Source organism: Oryzias melastigma, linkage group LG20 (genome assembly GCF_002922805.2).
Source record: "Oryzias melastigma strain HK-1 linkage group LG20, ASM292280v2, whole genome shotgun sequence".
Lineage (NCBI taxonomy): Eukaryota > Metazoa > Chordata > Actinopteri > Beloniformes > Adrianichthyidae > Oryzias > Oryzias melastigma.
The window spans coordinates 18,528,975-18,543,050 of record NC_050531.1 but is presented as its reverse complement, the minus strand read 5'-3'; the positions used below and the strand labels follow the sequence as shown (position 1 = coordinate 18,543,050).

Here is a 14,076-nt window from a genome sequence, read left to right as displayed (position 1 = left end):
AGAAGCTGCTCCATGAGAAGTTCCCTTCAAAAAAAAGAAAAAGCTTTAAATTTAGCAACCTTTACCAAACAGCTCTTAAAAAAGAAAAACATATTTTAAGTTAAATTTGGTCCAGTTTTCTTGATTTTTTTCTTGCATTTTTCTTCAGCTGTATAAATATTTATTTATCAAGAATTGGTTTTACAGATTTCACAGTCCTTTATAAGTTCTGATAGAATCGTTGACTTTTATTCTTTAAATCTATTTATTTTTGATATAGGATAAACATATATTTTCAACCTTTTTATTATAACATTGTCAGTATAATCACTCGAGCTTCTTGTATATTCATTTCTGTGTATTTGTGTTCTTAGTATATTGAGCATATATTCCATTTTGGCATTTTTCTCACATTATGTTCCAACACTTTCTGGTTTTGATTTCAGATGGGAGCTCTAAAGATCTTGATCAGGATGAGTCGATGCGTGCCCATCCAGCGCAGCATCGAGGACATGCTCGGGGTGCGGAGCTTTGTGAACAACCTGGACTCAGAGGTGACCAAGGTGAAGGCTTTAGCAGCTGAAACCATCGCCAATGTGGCCAACTTCCCTCGATCAAGAAGAACTGTCAGGCAATCGGGCGGGATCGAGAAACTGGTGAGAAAATGTTTAAAAAGGAAATAAAAACAACACCCTGATTATCTTTTGATGTGTTGTAAAAATGTGTCACTTTCTAGGACATAGTTTCTGCAGAGCGGCAGTAGTTTGTTAGAAATTCCCCTCTGAGTTGTGGGCAAGACTGTTAGCACACTGTCTCCTCCCCTCCCAATTGCTTAGAGCTCAGAGGAAGCTTGTGGCTTTATTTGCAACATCATAAATATAATTTTTTTCAAACACAGTTTTTTCGTCTGCTCTTGATTCACAATAATTTCAACAAATAAACACTCAGAAATGCAATTTTTAATTTTATTTTTCTTTATAAAAGTCCTCCATGATCAGAAAAACGCCACAAGAACATGGTAAAAACATCAAAAGCACATTTTACATTCAAATAGTTCTTTAACTCAAACTAAGTGGTGCAAAGTCACAAAAGTCTATTATACAGTATGTGAAAATCCAGACACATCACAAATGGAAGACGCCTGAATCAAATGCAGCAGGTTTTATTGGCACAGACAGGAGAAAAGGAGAGAAGCACAGCTAAAAGTCCACAAAGCTAAATCAGGATCAGGCGGGTAGAAGTCAAACACGAGCATGAGGGCGTCAGAGAACAACCAGAGTGGTCAGAGTGCAGGCGAGGGTCGGGGCAGGCGGCAAACAAACAGGATCAGATGAAACAGAAGATCAGGTCAGGATGAGAACGCTCAGTGATGCAGGCAGAGTGGCACAAACAAGACTTCGCACTGACCAGAGCTCAGAGCTCTGACTAGACACTGCTGGGAGTCATTGCAGATGGAAAACGGCTGTGGGGCTTCTGGGAGTGACAGCAGGGGCTGATGGGAAGTGTAGTGCTAGTACTCAGGTGATGGATCTTGCTGATGACCAGTGAGGGAGACAGGAGACATTCATAACAAGACCTTAAAAAGGAGTGGTTGGTGTTAACTGAATCTATCTGACACTTATAGGATTAGAAATGAACAGTTGTACAGGGTCAAATCAGGAACTTAAAGTCAACAAAAAAAAAACAGACTGACAATTTGAAAAACAGGGATTGTAAATTTGAAGAAAAAAAATACATTTTGAAGGCAGTTTTAAACTCTTGTTTTGAAAAACTAATATTGAAAACTTGAAAATGTATTTAGAAAATTTGAAAAAAAAAATGTATTTGTAAAACTTTAATTAACATAAAAACTAAAACTGTTAGTATTATTTTTTTTAATTGGTAACAGCTTTATTTATTTTTTATTCAAGTTTTTTTTTTTCAAATCTTCAATATTTCTTTAAATGTTTTAAATTATTTTTTAAAATGTTCAATTTTATTTTTTCAAATTTTCAATAATTCCTTCAATATGTATTTTTAAGTTTAAAACTGCTTTAAAATATATATATATATTTTTTTTTTACAATCCTTGTTTTTCAAATTTTCAATGTCTTTTTTTTGTTCACTTTAAGCTAATCCTGATTTGACCCCACACAGCTGACTCTAAATATTATGGCTTGACGGCTGTAGAACACTGTTGTAAAGGGGAAGAACTAAATCTGCCCACTAAACAAATGAAATAAGGAATTGGCATGCGCTTCATTCCCAATTTATTTATTTTTTTGACATGACAATACTTGATATAAGCTAATATTCCTCTTTGGAAAAGGCAGTGTTGAAGAAAACCAAATAGGTCTTTTTATTTATTTTTTTTTTGGTAGAGCTTAGTACACCGGATTAAACTCCTATAAATAAAGCTGACGTGATTGGCAGGGTCACTCCTCTACTTTCTGTCACTAGGACCCCAAAACCCAAACCCCAAAAGCAGCATTCGCGTCTTGCCTCTTTTAAGAAACAAATTCTCAAACTTAGGAGTAAAAACTGCAAATAAATGTCCAAATCTTTGATCGGAGTGAGTGAAGAAAAACTGCTCCGTACTGCTCTGTGCATCTTTAGGCTTTTTACTGACCAAAATCTCACATTTTAAAAAGTGCATGATTTTTTTTTATTTAAAATGTGCACAACATATCCATCTATATTTTGAGTGAGGCAGACATAAAAAATAAATAAAAGCGGAAGCAATATTAAATGTCTTCGACTTGCATTGGTGTTTGTTGACAGAGGGACCTGTGATTAAAGCCTTAACTGCTTGTATATTTTCCTCAAGCCCTAGTCGGATGTTCTCATGTGCAAGTCACTCACAGAGGCAGATTAGTTTCACGCCATTCAGGACCACCTCTGAACAGCGTGCTGTGGAATAGCCCTGCCTGCTCTGTCTCACCGGCCAGAAGCCAATGGGCTAGAACACTGAGTGATGGTCGTGAAGTGTCACACTGGGCTTTTCAGGCCTAACGTCAACATCTGTCCTGACACTTTTTCCACTCTTTGCATCTCTGGTGTTTTCATTCTCACAGAACCGGTGGTAATAGAATTTTAATTACATCCTTAATCATTTCTAACCACCAGCCTCTCTCATCTGGAACCATCCATTATCACCTCAGTTTTGCAGAGGAGTTTTTTTTTTAAGTCATGGAGATTTTTGTGTGTGTGATGAAGGGTTTTGCTGAAATCCATCTCTTTCTGATCAGATAAAACTACTGGATGGTTTCCTGAAGTCTCAGAAGAAGAGTGACAACTCAGAGGACATGGAGGCCGCCCGCTGTGGCGCCTTAGCTCTGTGGAGCTGCAGCAGGAGCACCAGGAACAAGAAGGCCATCTGCAAAGCTGGGGGCATCCCTCTGCTGGGATGTCTGCTCACATCTTCACTGGAGAGCATGCTCATCCCAGTGGTGGGCACGCTGCAGGAATGTGCATCAGAGGTACAGCTTAACTGCATCAAACTCAGAGGAATCACAAAAAAACTACAAGTTTAAACATTCACATGGTGCAATAATAAGCAGAAGGTGTGCCCGCGTATTGACGGATGGTGGACTAGTATAATTACAATGGAAGCGTAAAAAAAATAATATTTGTCTCAATATGTTAAAAGCATGCAGTAAAAAGGAGATTAGCCATCTGTACCTAAATGAAAGATTCAGTCATGAATGTGTGATTTATTCACTCTCTCTGCAGGAAAGTTCCAGGATTACCATTCAATCCAAAGACATCATCCAGAATTTGGTCAAAAACCTGAGGAGTGACAGCACAGACTTAAAGATCCAGTGCTCCATGGCACTCTTTAAGGTACTTTGCAGGGTCTATCTGTAAAGGAAACAGTACATGAATATAGAGAGAGACCTGAGGACGCATTCACACTGGCAGGTTGGAGCCACATCTGGATATTTGCTGCCTTTGGCTCACCTGAAGTCTGGGGAGAACCACAGCCTGGTGCACTTGAGAACATTGATGAAGTTTACTTAAATTTGAATGATTTGTGATTTTTTTTTTTAAAAAACCAATCAGCAAAGGCAAACCACTAACGCAAAGTAAAAAAAAAAAAAAAAAAATTTATTCATGAAAAAGTATGAAGAAGTCTGTAATTAAGGCTTAGTTAGCATCTGCGGGTATTTTCCACACTATGAGGTGCACTTCAAAGCCTCAATTTCATTTAGAAATCAACATTGTCCCAACTCTTTAAATATGGATTATTTTTACTTTATATATGGATATATGGATTATTTCTGGTTGTGTTTTCTGATGTTGAAGTGCTTCTAGGAGGTAAATAAAAGTTAATGTTTTTTTTAGGAGTTGCAAACAAGGTTGGGTGTTGTGAATACCGTAATGTGGCTAACGTCTAGCAGAGTCTAACTGTTTTTGTTTTTTTTTGTTCATGTTACTGACTAGCATGGAAGTTTGGATAGTCACAGCAATATTTCTTTTAGTGGTATTAGTCTGTTTTTGTATGTGTCGAAAACAAGATTGGGTTTTATAGTGAATAAACACGTGGCTAGCATGATGCTCTTTTTTTTATTATCTGTGTTGGGAGGTAGCGTAGTCGCAGAAAGACAGACTTGGGGTCCAGTGATCCCTCACTATGACAAAGTTCACAATTTCACACATTTTTGTAGTGCAATTTTGGATGCTTTATAATTTGACAACTTTGCAGATTTCTCCAATTGTGGGTTATTTTTTAACAAAACTCCTGCAGTTATTGGGGTAAAACTGTACATTTTAGATGGTTGGGGTAATTCCTTACCAATTGGGAGTGCAATATTTGTGAAAGGACAAAATGGACCTCATTTCCTCTGTCTTCATCTGCATGTCTTCATGTGCTTTTTACAGTGTGCAGAGGACAAAGAAACCCGTGATCTGGTGCGCAAGTACAAGGGCCTGAAGCCACTGGTGGAGCTGCTCAACACCAACAATAAGGAGCTCCTGGCTGCTGCCTCTGGAGCCATCTGGAAATGTTCCATCAGCTCAGAAAATGTGGTAATGTAAGTCTGACATTATCACTCCTGATAACACACCCGCTCTCCTGCACATACATGTTCAAATCCGACCTTTTGTTTTTTAAAATAGTACCACATTTTCCTATTCCGCAGCAACAGATCCTTGTCATTCGCGGGGTTGAGCTGCTGCCCAAAGCGACGCCGCGTAAAAGCCATTTATTAGGAATCCGACGTTTTATCCACATGTGTCCATAACTTTTCAAACTCTTCCATGCTTGCTTTGCTGATGTAGTTAACAGCAGTGTGTAAAAAAATTATGACCAATGACGGATAGTGAAACGATGGGTTCAGCCAGCTCGCGTCCGTCGTCTTCGTCATGCCATCACCACATATGTTACTTTATACGAGGCTCTGACTCCGCCGTGACTCCTTTGTGTCACACTTTCCATTCTTTCCTGTTGTTATATGTCTTTCTTCACGACTTTGTGTCCGGTTTTAGCAATTATTTGAGTGAAATGTAAAGGTTTTGGAGCGGGTGATGTCGGCTCTGATCTTTTATAGGTGTTTGCCTTGAGATCTCGCTTTTCCGCCGTTAACAAAAGCGCGAGTGAATGTGCAGAGTTTATAGACTTCAGTGATGTGTCATTTAAGGCCTGCTGGGTCAGTACCAGTGGTGGGCATGCAGAAAGAATCAGCCTTGAGATTGGGATTTCCATATGTCTGAGGATGTATTTAGACAGGGTTTTTTTTTCTTTGCAGCAATTTGTCATGTACATTTCTGCAAAAATAAAGTAAAGCGAGGACTCATGGGGTGATTTAGTACCACTAGAAAACATTCATCAACTCAAATCCTTTATTATTGCCAAAACTGATAAGAATAGGAATTTTTACGATGAAGAGTATTTTTGTTTTTGCATCGGGTGAATGCTCAAACACCTTCCTGATTCTGAATTGATGTGTGGTTCACATTTCGGTGGAAGTCTAAAAATAACAAGAACATGCCTCACGGCGATCTTCCCTCACTTCATATATCACAGCTGACAGGATGATGTCCTGCATTTGAAGTTTTCCCCACTGAAGCTGAGCGTCGGCTGCCACTTCCAGTTAGGACAAGATTCCCTCACAGCAGCAGAAGAATGACAATAATAGTCTTTTAGAACAAGACGGACGGATCTGCATCTCTTCTGCAGATGGAACATCTTGTTGGGATTTTTATTTCCCGTTTTAGAAACTGCTGTTTTGTAGAGAAAATTGATGCTTTTATGGGACAAACGTTTAAGCTTTCACCTCATAAATTCCAGAGAAATTGCTTTTTACATCGTTTTTTTTAAATTAAAAGTAAATCACAGATTTTGCCACAAATGATTAACAGCACAATGTGGATAACATAACAAAGATTTAAAATAGAAAGAAAACCTATATAAAAAAAGGTTTTCTAAGAGGCAGTCTCTTGGATTTAAACGGGAAGAGGCTTTTTTCATTCTTTGTAATAGTTTGTTTAAAAAGTGAAATACTATTAAAAAAAACTCAAACTGCACTTAACAGCACTTTACACTTTTAATGTGTTGCATATCGGTGCAAGAAATTTTTCTTTGCGTCACAATCAGCTAAATTGCATTGATCACTTAACAAAAAGTCAAAGAGTGTGTTTTTATTTAGCTGGTGACATTTCTAATGTCAAAAGCCTTCTTTCCAATAAGGTACCGACCAGTTCATTCTAGTGAGCGTTTTTCTACTCAGTTAAGCCTCTCTCCCACTGAGTAGTTTGTTTCCAAGGTCCATGCGTGGTGCAGACAGCTAGCATGTCAATGCATCATTGTAGTACAAGGACTAGAAAAGTAACAACAATGGAGGTCATCCACAAGCTCTTATTTTTCTTTATTTACTTTTGTAAATTATATGTGTAACAGAAATTTAATGTTGTTTGAAAGATTTCAGACAGCTAAAAAGAATACCACTGAAAATAGGAAAACGGAAATGCTAGCTTAGCGCTATATTGGTCCTTTCATCACTTTCTGCCAATCAACGTCTGGCTACAGGAGCTCCGGCCTGTTCTATTTTTCTATGAACCTACAACGGATGGAGGCCCTCAAGAGGTACGGGTCAGAACTGTTTAATGGGTTCATTTTATAATGGAAACGCTCAAAATAGCGGATCAAACCGCACCGTACCGAACTGCTCAGTGGAAACGAGGGTTAAGAGCTTCTCTGTTTCTTGATTATTGATTTAGACGTGGATCGCTCTGTTGGAAAATTCCAAGCTAAAGTCAAAATCTTCCCTCCTCAAGAATATCTGTGTTCACTTCCAGACCACACCATTTCTTCACAATCAGGAGTTTAGAATTTTTTTTTTTTATTATTTTATTCTGGTTGTTCTCTATTTTTACTGTTTTGATCAACTTTTTACCTAAACATGATATTATCAATATATTTATGAAAACAACCAAGGGGACACACTGTCTGTTTTACATTATTTCAGTCTCCAGGCTGTACTTAAGCCTTTTCACACTGTTATGTAAAATAGTCAGAAAAATGCTGATTATAACATTATTGGTGAAATTTCAATTTTGGTCTAAAACAAGTGAAGCCAGATATTTAATAATGTTCCAGAGGAGTCACAGAGATAATTGCCAGCAGATCACAATTTTCCCATCTCTCATATTTTTCTGCACTATGGGAGTGAGCAAAAAAAATAATTAAATAAGTGACCACCTCTCAAATCTGTAATTGGAGGTGTTTTTGTGCTCTCTCCAGCCTGTTTCAATCACTTAGAGAGTCTGAGTCAGGCAGATGCTCGGAATGAAGCGACCAACCTATTACTGTCAAAAATAAAAAGACCTCAAAGGGCAGCAAGTGTTTGGGGTCATGGCTCTTTCCAGAATCAATTCCAAAGCCGGCTGATGTCATGAAATGAGTTATTTTGGAATTTTTTACATTTGTCAGCTGTGTTTCTTATATTATTTTGTCTTTTGTAAATATTGCGATCAGATGATTTAGGTTTTCTTTGTGTTTGTGTGACCTATTTTTTCTTTCTTCAAGCGCTGAAAGAATATAGACATTAAAGGGAGCTCTGTTTAAGATAAGTGCCAGCACATGTTTGCAATTTCCTGAAAAATTGTGCATTCAAATAAGAAGTGAATGATGTATTTAAGTACATTCACAGGCACGTGTTTGTCAAAGGCATTTTTTTTTTTTTTCTTTTTGCACGACTACCGTTGTTCAACAGTCAAGGTCAAAGATGCAAAACCTGCACAGGTTTATAGATGAATATATGTGTGGTTCTAGTGCCTGAGGTTATGGGCACACAGAAACTCTAGTGGAACTTTGCAATGGAAAGGCACAAAAACCAGGCTTTCGGGTCCATTTAATGGGGCAGAAAGGCTCATAGTGAAATTGTGCACGAGTTTTCCAAGACACTTTTCTGTTCTAACCGTATTGTGCAAAAGCCATACCGTATTTTCTGCACTACAGGGCGCACCGGATTATAAGAAGTCCCATCAATAGTGGTCTATTTTCAAACTCATGTCACATATAAGGCGCACTTTAGAAAAGTTTGTCAGTCAGACCGACTTTATTAACTGCGTTCACATTAACTCTACAGCTTGTTTCTCCAGTGTTACACATTAGCCACGTTAGAAACATTAGCCGCGTTAACCTATTCACAATACTCTGTTTGCAACACATAAAAAATCAGACCGATACCTCGAAAGCAAATGTTGCTTTGACTACACTGACTCCCAACCTTGTTAGCAACACATAAAAAACACACTCAGACACTACTACACGTTAGCATGTTAGCATATTCACAATAACTCTCAACCTTGCTTGCGGAACGTAAAATTATAGACTGGTACCACTTAAAAAATGTTAAAGGGATTATGCTAACCTTGTCAATAACATGTAAAAAATACAGTCAGACACATATTAGCCACATTAGCATGTTCAGAATAGCATCTAACCTTGTTTGCAATGCATATAAAAACCAGACCGATATCTCTAACAAATGTTGCTTTGACTACATTAACTCCCGATCTTGTTAGCAACACATAAAAAACACACTCTGACGCCACTATATGCTAGTCATGTTAGCATATTCAGAACCCCCAACCTTATTTCCCGAACATAAAAATACAGAATGGTACAATTAAACAGGTTACTGTGACTGCTATCTCTCAACTTTGTCAGTAACACTTTGAAAGCATAGTTCAACACAGCTATGTGTTAGCCGTGTTAGCGTATTCACAATAACTCCCAACCTTATTTGCAGCACGTAAAACACAGACTGGTACTACTTAAAAAAAATTCTGACTATGCTAACTCCCAACCTTGTTAGCAACACGTAGAAAAAGCAGTCCAACACAAATACATGTTAGCCATGTTAGCTTATTCACCATCAAACCTTGTTTGAAACTTGTAAAAAATAGACATTTTGACAAAGCTGCATTTACCTTTTAAAACCACTTTGAAATAAGTAAACATAACCAGAGTCTATCCATGTATAAGGTACTTTGAATCTTAAGGCTGTTTTTTTTTTATTAAGACTTTTAAGTGCACCTTATAGTGTGGAAAATGCGGTTACTTGCTACAACAAGTGAAGCTTAACCTCACCTAAAGATACTTATTCAAGTTTTTTCTTTACAAAAAATATATATATATATTTGTTTGACTTATGGTAGAATTCATTTTTCTTTGTGGTCAAAGCTGAATATATCAAGTCTTTGAATTGTTGTTCTTGAGCCTGCATAAAAGCCCAATCTATAATTTTTTTTCAAAAGCTGGTTTAAAGTTTCACAACTAGCAAAAGTGTTTGAAGTCAGAAGGATAAATGAGTAAAGGGAAATGTCTACGATTGATCATAAAAACCTGCCGCACGGAAGCTAAAGCAAGGTTCCTGCTTCTTTAGCCGTCCTCTAATAAACCTTCGGCTGAGTAGCAATGTTTGCTTTATAAGCCGCTTCAGGCAGAAAGCGTGTAATGTTTCTCTTTCACCTAATTACCTCAGCTGGGCTCGACTTAACAAAAATAGACACGACACACTGCTCATTTATCCAGAGTTATGTCTGTTATTACATGATAATTGTACTGTAGTAAAATGTGGATGACACTTTGGTGATGACATAGGAAAACCATTGTTTTTTGTTATGGTGAATTTCACTGAAGTTAACGTTGGCAGCTCCTCTGTTCATTAGCAATGTTTTCTCTCGCAGGAGCAGGCCTCCCGCCAGCAGACCCTGACCAAAACCAAATGACCTTAGCCTTCCACTGTAGACCACGATGCCAGCAACCGTAGCTGTGCTTAAAAACAGACGCAGAGTTTAGCTGCACATCGAGCTTTGTTGAGTTTTTTCTTTTTTGACCACACTGTTTTCCTTTTGAGTTTGCTGGAGTTTACTACTCTATACTATAGGCAAATGGGGTGAAAAAAAAAAACAACAAGAGGGGAAGACGAGCTTCCAAACCACAGCAAAGTCTCGATTATGCAAATGTGAGGAGGCGTGGGAAAACAGCTACTGTTGCAACAAACAGAATGTCTGTTCTGCAGAAGACAGGAAAATCTTTTCTCAGTAGAATGTTGTCAAATTATTACCAACTAATGCTCAAAAAGCTGGACAAAGAATGGCTTTTGTCTGTGTGGTGATTGCAGACTGTCTTTGTTTTTAAATTCCCAACAACCTCTTATTTCCTTATTGGTTAACTCGTTTAATTACTTGTCAAGCTATAAGAGCTACCAGCTATAAGAGAGATCACGCTTTTGGAGTGTTTTAAAAAAGAATTGTTCCTCCACTACAGCCTTTTAGCATTAGCCTAGTCTATTTTATGGTGGTTTTATCTCTGTTTTAAAATTGTTTTATTGATTTTATCATTGTTTTTAAATTGTTTTACTTGGTTTTATGTCTTTTATCCTTTTTTTATGTTTTACTATTGCACAGTGCTCGGTTTTTGTTTTTCCTTGTGTACAGCACTTTGGGCCTCCTTGACTGGTGGTGGAAGGTGCTTTATAAATCAATAAATGAAATGAAATGAATTCAAGTCTGACATGGCTCAAAAATCTACAGTATCACACCTTTTAATTTGAAAATATCTGTCTTTTCTGATGCACATGGGGGATGTTGCCACAGTGTGTTTGTCATGTTTTGAAGTATCTGTGTTAGTCTTGGTTTGTTGAGATAATCCAAATTATACAAATATTAATGCTGTCCAGCTGCAAAATTCTTTTGCTGAGACTCTTGGCTGTTTAGAGTTCAGTCAGAAAAAAACAAAATCACATTTATTAGTGGGTTATTGTTAAATTTTACTCTGACTACCCTCCTGACATCAATGACGTTGCCAAGCATTGACACCAAAGATCTTCTCTCAACAGACATTCTCTGCTGATCAAAGCGTGTCCTCTTCACTCGTCTGTAAAAAGTCAGTTTTCAGTCCTAAACTCTTTGTTTCAGGATCTCACAATCAATTGACAGATAAATATAGAGCTTTCACAGTTTACTATTCTCATCAGCCTCTGCACCCCTCTGACAATCATTAGTCGTGGCACCAATCACATTGTTACTATTTTGTTCAACTTTCAGCTCCTCAGGTCTTGGCAAGTGTTTAGACTTTAGTTTAAAGCTAAACTTGTCAGTTTTTTTATGTCGTTTTTCAGCCTCTATGTCTATAAAGGGTTTACCTTCTATACTGACCATGTAATCCTTTGTATCCTTGTTTCTCTCACCTTCTTTTCGTTTTCCTCCACAACATCAATGAATCTCCTCTTTGGTGTTCCACTAGGCTGTACTTCGTCAAAAGCAAATATTGCCTCTGTTCTACTCTTCTTTGGCATGATACCAAACTGTTAACTTTCAAATGCTCATTCTGACCTCAGTCTGGCTCTTTCCTAAAACTTTATTGTATGACTCATCAGCTTTACTACTCTGCAGCTTTCACAACTCCACACATTGTATTTAAGCTGGAATATACAGTACTGTCTTGGCTGCTTGTGGTATATGTACCTGTTCTGTGCTTTTTCCTTCCTGTCCCTCATGTCATTCTGCTTATCATCGGCAGAGTGAACACTGCTGTGGCTCTCTGTAATCTGTGTACTATTTATTGGAAGGTGTCCTTGAGAGTCTTGAAAGGCGCCTAATATATCAAATGTATTGTAATTATTATTATCTGAAAAATGGGTACCAGAACATTCCATTCCTCATGCATCTTTTCACTCTTCAAGATCTTGTTAAAAAGTACAGATTTATCTCGCCCTTCATTGTGTCCAACTTAAGTTACACCCACGTTTTGGTGTTTGCCACCTCCGTCTGCACCTTGTCTATCTGTGCTCCTGTCTTCTCAAGTCTTCTTTGTAATTTGTTTCCCTCCTAATAAACTTCTGTCCACCATCACGTCTACTTGTCTGCTGTCCTCATTCCACATGACACTAATTACCTTCCTCCCACTCTTCCTGATCACTTTAACCATAGCTATCCAGTCATCTGGACGAACCTCCTGGTCTCCCAAAGTATTGTTTCAACACCTCCTTTAAAACCACACAACATTTCCTCTATCAGCTTCCCCCCCTCGGTCCTCTGCTCTGCTCTCGTCCTCACCATCGTAGTCCTTTAACATGTCGTCATCTTGTTCTGTTTGGCTACACTCTCTCCAACTTCATCTTTTCAGTCACTGACCTGTCAGATTACAACATATCTATGGAATCAATTTGTGTGCCCCTTGTGGACCACTGCTATTCTCATCCATTTGGCAACGTTTGCAGAGTAGTGTGAAACCTATTCCAGCTCCCATAGGGCAAAGGAGGGACACTCATGAACAGGTTACTGCTCTTTTACATCCAACCACACACTTAGTCACACCTAAAGAGCAATTTATGCCTCGTTTCCACTGAGTAACACGTAGAAACATAAAAACAGTATTTTGAGCTGGACCAATTTGTACCATTTTTGGTCCCCCATTTGATGCTGGTCCACAGAGACATGGAAAGGACCAGTTAGGGCGGAGCTACTGTCATCACACGATGAAATCCATTGACTGGTGGAAAGATGTTGTCGCACTGTTATGACGCACAGCCACGTCTACACCCCACATGCGCCTTGATGGTCCAACTCAATGGAAACGCTTGCTTGAATTGCCTGAACCATTCTAAACCAGCCAGGAGCGGACCAGTCCAGTCTGGACCGTTCAGTGGAAAAAAGCCATTAGAGTCACAAATGAACCTATGAAGACATGTTCTTAATGGTTGGACTGAGCTAGAATGTTGAGAAAATACCCACTTCTACAAAGCACACAGAAAAGGACCTAGCAAGGATTTGAACCAAAGGCCATCTTGCTGGTCGTGGTGTTCACTTCTGTCCAGCATTTCTTTCCAACAATAATTAACTGATCATCTTTTTATTAATTTTAAAATCCCTTTCAGTGATCTTTTAATCATGATTATGCCATTTTTAGCCAAAATCAGAAAACCTGTTTCTTTCTAGGTCAAAGCTTAGTTTACATGGCCTCCTGCTCGCTTACAGCCCCTCAGACCCCCAACCTAACCTGCAACAAACAGTTGTTGGCGCTATCCAGTATAGTTTTCAGACAGATACCAGCTCGGATGAGGAAAACGAGGACGCCCATGGATCCATTTGTCTGTAAGTGGCTGAACTAGAGTGGGGCGGAGCAGGGAGCTTGTGGCTCCGCCCAGCGTTCTTTCTACATCACAAATACAATGTTTTTTTAACTGCATTTTTTTGTCTGCTCCTGATTCATAACGATATGAATAAAGAAATACTCAAATACAATTTGAATTTTCTTTATATATGTCCTCCATCGTGAGATAAATGCCGCATTTTCAAAAAAGTAGTTATTGATTAGCATCTCGACGATTTCTGTTTCTGCTTAAGCTTTCAGCAGGACAAAGTACTGGAGAGCCTTTCTCGTCTGCTCACTGATCAGCCGGAGGAAGTTCTTATCAACGTGGCGGGGGCCCTGACGGAGTTTCTTCAGATCCCCGCAAACAAGGCCGCCATCCGAAAGTGTGATGGCATCAAACCAATGATACAACTGCTCTTAAGGACAAACCAGGTATGCACTAAACCAGTCAATTATCTCCAAACAAACCCCCTCCTGCATCAATAGCGTCATGCGTGCGTTGTCTTTTTAAT

General features: G+C 38.5%; 1 protein-coding gene across 2 annotated transcripts in view; it reads left to right on the top strand.

Moving 5' to 3' along the window:
* The window catches only part of armc4 (armadillo repeat containing 4), a 50,968-nt gene that overhangs the window by 20,663 nt on the left and 16,229 nt on the right, over positions 1-14,076 (top strand). For both annotated transcript variants that reach the window (XM_024280626.1, XM_024280625.1), the window contains exons 12-16: positions 426-635; positions 3,207-3,437; positions 3,691-3,801; positions 4,840-4,991; positions 13,816-13,996. In XM_024280626.1, coding sequence (XP_024136394.1) covers positions 426-635; positions 3,207-3,437; positions 3,691-3,801; positions 4,840-4,991; positions 13,816-13,996 — 885 coding nt within the window. The remainder of the gene's footprint in view (positions 1-425; positions 636-3,206; positions 3,438-3,690; positions 3,802-4,839; positions 4,992-13,815; positions 13,997-14,076) is intronic.